Source organism: Daucus carota, chromosome 5 (assembly GCF_001625215.2).
Source record: "Daucus carota subsp. sativus chromosome 5, DH1 v3.0, whole genome shotgun sequence".
Classification (NCBI taxonomy): Eukaryota; Viridiplantae; Streptophyta; class Magnoliopsida; order Apiales; family Apiaceae; genus Daucus; species Daucus carota.
The window spans coordinates 19,080,028-19,085,309 of record NC_030385.2 but is presented as its reverse complement, the minus strand read 5'-3'; the positions used below and the strand labels follow the sequence as shown (position 1 = coordinate 19,085,309).

At 45.5% G+C, this 5,282-nt stretch overlaps 1 protein-coding gene across 1 annotated transcript; it reads right to left on the bottom strand.

Moving 5' to 3' along the window:
* Nucleotides 1-3,429: 3,429 nt before the first annotated feature.
* LOC135152788 (uncharacterized) lies at nt 3,430-4,986 on the bottom strand. Its single transcript, XM_064093891.1, has 2 exons — nt 3,993-4,986; nt 3,430-3,860 (listed from the first exon to the last, which is right to left on the bottom strand). The coding sequence occupies exons 1-2, from the start codon at nt 4,984-4,986 to the stop codon at nt 3,430-3,432; spliced, it is 1,425 nt and encodes a 474-aa protein (XP_063949961.1).
* Nucleotides 4,987-5,282: the final 296 nt, after the last annotated feature.

The following is a 5,282-nucleotide window of genomic DNA, read 5'->3' as shown; positions in this document are numbered from 1 at the left end:
AAAAGCATCCGGCTGGGGAGTCCGGGTCTGCAGATAGCTCGGAGGCTGATTCCGAGTCCGATGAGTAGGATTTATTAAGGACCCTACGTGGTCTACTTATTTAGACTTATCTAGCCTTAACTTGTAGTATTAGACTTGTTTAGCCTTAACTCGTAGTATCGGACTTATCAAGCCTTAGCTTGTAATTTTCACTCAATCAATGTTAATCGTAACTTATTTATGGTTGAATTCATGTTCCTGGTTGATCCGTTCACGGTAGGTAAACAAAAACTCAAGGAAAACATTAGAAACATGAGATATGGAGCAATCCATAAGAAATTTTATTGAAACTATAGTAGAAGAGATAAACAACTAAAATCAACTAAGTTATAAACTAACTGGCAGTGGTCTATCAGACCTTATTCAATGGTCATCTACTTACTAAGATAATCAAATATAATAAATCTTCAAGTTGGTGGCATGCTAACTCCTTGGAAACTCAACTCCATCCAGGGTCTGAAGCTTGTACGAGCCGCGACCAATAACATCCTTCACCTGATACGGACCTTCCCAGTTTGGGGCCATCTTTCCCTTGGGACCAACTCCTGAGGCCTCAGCTTTCCTTAGGACTAAATCCCCTTTTCTGAAGAATCGTTCCTTGACTCGGAGATTATAGTAATAGGAAGCTCGTTTTTGGCTCTCAACGATCCTGGCGTTAGCCTCATCTCGGACCTCATCGATCATGTCGAGTGCGAGTCTCATTCCTTCCTCATTGGCTTCGGGCTCATACTGCTGGACCCTGGGGGAGGTATGAGTTATCTCAAGTGGCACCACGGCTTCAGCCCCGTAAGCTAACTGGAACGGGGTTGCTCCGGTGGAGACCTTGTAGGTTGTTCGATATGCCCATAGTATAGGGAGAATCTCTTCAGCCCAAGACCCATGCGCTTTCTCGACTCTTTTCTTTAGCCCATCAAGGATTATCTCGTTGGCTACTTCAGCTTGCCCATTGGCTTGAGGATGGGCAACCGAAGTGAATCGTAGCTCAATGCTATAGTCGTTACAGTATCCCACAAACTCTGGATTGTTGAACTGGGCTCCATTGTCAGTAACCAAGACTCCGGGTATGCCATACCTGCATATGATGTTTTCCCAGAAGAACTGAGCAACTTGCTTGGTGGTTATCTTGGCCAGGGGTTTGGCCTCAATCCACTTGGTAAAGTAGTCAATAGCCACTATCAAAAACTTCCTTTGAGCACTGGCGAGTGGAAACGGCCCTTGGATGTCCATCCCCCACATAGCAAAGGGAATCGGGGAGTTAATGGATGTCAGCATCTCTGGGGGCTGGCGCACAACAGGTGCAAATCTCTGACAACGATCGCATCTCTTAACATAATCCTTCGCATCCTTCAGCATATTTGGCCAAAAGAACCCAATGCGAGTAATTTTGTGAGCCAAGGCTCTCCCGCCTAGGTGCTGGCCACAGATTCCTTCATGGACCTCTTTCAGGGCTTCCCGGGCCTCATCCGGCCTTAAACACTTCAAATAAGGTATAACACAAGATTTCTTATAGAGAATCCCTTCAATGAGTGCGTACTTTAAAGCTCTTACTTGTAGTTTTCGTGCTTCCCCAGCATCAGGTGGTAGATGTCCAGTTTCGAGATACGTTTTGACCTCATCGATCCAAGTGGCCCCGTGTCAATTGGGGCTACCAGCTTGGCGTTGATACTTGGGATTTTCAAAACCTGATAGTAAACACTTCCCGAGCACACCTCATTCTCTGAGGATGCAAACTGGGATAAGGCATCAGCCTTTGTATTCTCTTCCCTAGGTATATGTTCTACCAAACATTCATTAAATTACGTCATCTGGGCTTTCACAATCCTTAAGTATTTCAGCATTGTTTCTTCTCGTGCCTCAAATTCTCCATTAACCTGTGACACCACAAGTCTTGAGTCCCCACATACTTTCAGGTTTTTAACCCTCAGGGTTCTCGCCAATCCCAATCCAGCTATAAGGGCCTCATACTCAGCTTCATTGTTGGTAGTTGGAAAGTCTAACTTGATCACGTACTCGACCGTGAAGCCATCCAGGCTTCGGAGCACCAGCCCTGCCCCACTATTTTTTGTTTTTGAAGCTCCGTCAAAAAATAGTAACCAATAGTCTTTAGGTTTTTCCTCTTCTTTGGGTTCCTCTACCATACTCTCCTGCCCCTCGACTTCCTTGTTGTCAATGGTGCATTCAAAGAGGAAGTCAACTAGAGCTTGAGCCTTGATTGCCACCCGTGGTTTGTATCGAATTTCAAATTCCCCAAGCTCTACTGCCCATTTGATTAATCTCCCACTAGCCTTCGGGCTATGCATTATGTTCCTAAGGGACTGGTCTGTCAAGACTTCAATTTTGTGAGCCTGGAAGTAAGGCCTCAGCTTTCTTGAAGCTGTAATCATGGCTAAGGCAAACTTCTCAATCACAGAATAGTTGAGCTCCGCTCCATGCAAAATCTTACTAACATAGTAGACGGGTTTCTGGATTTTTCGATCCTCACGAACCAAGACCGCACTCAGTGCTTTCTCAGAGACAGCCAAGTAGACATATAATGTTTCTCCATCCACGGGCTTTGATAAGAGTGGTGGCTCTGCCATATACTTCTTCAACTGCTCAAAGGCCTCTTGGCTCTCACTTGTCCATTCAAAATCTTTAACTTTCTTCAAAGCCTTAAAGAAGGGCAAGCACTTATCCTCGGACTTCGAGATGAAACGTCCTAGTGCCGCGATTCTTCCTGTTAGCTTTTGAACATCCTTCATAGACTTAGGCGGCTCCATATCAAGGATGGCCTTTATCTTGTCGGGGTTGGCCTCAATCCCACGTTTTGAGACCATCAGACCCAAAAATTTTCCAGACCCAACTCCAAAGGCACACTTGGCTGGATTCAACATCATCTTATGTGTCCTCAGGACTTCAAAAGCCTCTCTCAGGTGTTCAAGGTGATCAGCTTTGTTCAAGCTCTTCACTAGCATATCATCAACATAGACCTCCATGGTTTTTCCAATCAGATGTTTGAACATCTTATTTGCCAGGCGTTGATATGTGGCTCCTGCATTCTTTAAACCAAACGCCATAACCAAATAACAAAAGATACCAAAATCAGTGATGAATGATACCTTAGGAATGTCGTCCTTATTCATTCGGATCTGGTTGTATCCACTAAAGCCATCCATAAAGCTCAACATCTCGTGCCCAGCTGTAGCATCGATCAGAGTATCTATTCTTGGGAGAGGAAAACAGTCCTTAGGACAAGCATCATTCAAATCTGTGAAGTCTACACACATCCTCCACTTTCCATTAGCTTTCTTGACCATGATTGGGTTGGCTAGCCATTCTGGGAATTGGATTTCCTCTATAAAACCTGCTTCCAAAAGCTTATCGACCTCCTTTTTTATGGCTTCCTGCCTCTCAGGGGCAAAACTTCTCTTCTTTTGTTTCACGGGTTTTCCAATCTGGGCTTACGTTAAGCGTGTGTGTCATAAAGAGGGGATCAATCCCTAGCATATCGGCTGCGGTCCAAGCAAACACATCCCGGTTGTTCCTCAAGAATTTCACAAATTCGGATTTCATATCCTCGGGGAGCGACGCCCCTACATAGGTCACCTTCTCGGGCTCATCTGGATATAGGGAGAAGGGAACCAAGTCCTCAGCAGGCTTTCCTCTCCTTTCCTCTTCCTCTCGGACATCCAAGTCCTCAATTGGGAGAACTTGCCCCCCGGTCCCTCCAGATTTCAGAGCCCCCACATAACAACTTCTAGTCATTTTTTGATCTCCTATCTCTTCTCCCACCCCATTCTTGGTAGGGAATTTGATCTTCAAGTGGTAGGTGGATGGGATTGCTTTAAAAGCATGTATCCCAGTCCTCCCAAGGATAGCATTGTAGGTTGATGAAGCCTTAACGACCAAAAAATTCAGCATACATGTGGCCTGTCTAGGCTCGGTGCCCATTGTCACGGGTAGTTGGATCATACCTTCAATCTTTGTCTCCACGTTATTAAAGCCGTATATAGGCATATCTGAAGGTGTCAATTGCGAATCAGAATATCCCATCTTCTCATATGTATCATGAAATAAGATATCTACTGAGGCTCCACTGTCAACGAGTACCCTTTTTACAAAAGAGTTTCCAATCACCGGGGTGATTACCAAAGGATCATCATGGGGAAATTTAACTCTGTCAAGATCTAAATTGTCGAATGCTAGAGCAAACTCAATTTTTGCCCTCTTCGGGGGCTCTCTAACAATGCACATCACTTCACGAGCATAAGCTTTTCGTGAGTTACTAGATAGGCCTGCTGCGGTCGGTCCTCCAGAGATTACATTGATCACAGGCCCTCTAGGCTGGTTTCTCTTATTCCTATCATCGTTGTCTCTTCCACGGTTGTCATTGTCACGGGGATTCTTGTCCGTATCCCTAGTATACCTGGACAACTTGCCTTTTCGGATCAAAAACTCGATCTCATCCTTCAACTGCCGACAATCATCGGTCTTATGTCCTGTATCCTTATGAAACCTGCAGTACAAGTCCTTGTTTCTCTTTTCCGGGTCAGTCCTGATAGGCTTCGGCCATCGAACACTTTCATCTTTCTCAATTTCCATCAGGATCTGACTCCTAGGGGCATTCAGCCTTGCATACTCAGTGAACCTCGGTCCTGCTTTCTTTTTGGTGGGGGACTTATCACCATCCCCTGTCTTTGAATACTTACTATCCGCTTTGTACTCGGTGTCGTTTCCACGTTTCTTTGGGTTCGGGGTCGGTCCCTGGTTATTCTGAGATTTCTTCAGGCTTTCTCCAGCCTTGATATACTTCCCGGCCCTCTCCTGGAGCTCATTCATATTTTCAGGGGCCCTTTTGGCTAGTGATCGGCGGAAATTATCATCCGTGGTTCCTTGCTGTAGGGCAATCATGGCTATTTTCTGGTCTAAATCCGGGACCTTGAGCGCCTCCTTAGTGAACCTATTCATATAGTCTCTGAGGGATTCGTTCCTGCCTTGATGAAGGTTCATCAACGAGGCTGAACTCTTAGCGTGGGTCTTGCTCCCAATAAACTGGCCTATGAAAGCTCGGCTCAAATCTCCAAACGAGGATATAGATTTAGGGGGTAGTCGACTATACCAGTGTTGTGCCATACCACTCAAAGTTTGGGGAAAGGCTCGACACTTAATGGCCTCCGTGACTGGTTGCAACAGCATTGCATTCATGAAAGTTCGTACATGATTCGCGGGGTCACCCGTTCCATCATACGCCTTAATTGTGGGCA

Bases quoted from the DNA above. Each gene is read 5' to 3' on its own strand.
- LOC135152788 (XM_064093891.1), bottom strand. From the start codon at position 4,986: ATGAATAGGTTCACTAAGGAGGCGCTCAAGGTCCCGGATTTAGACCAG. The intron at 3,861-3,992 runs GTATGATCCAAC...ATGCTTTTAAAG, and splicing joins CGTGGAGACAAAGATTGAAG to CAATCCCATCCACCTACCAC.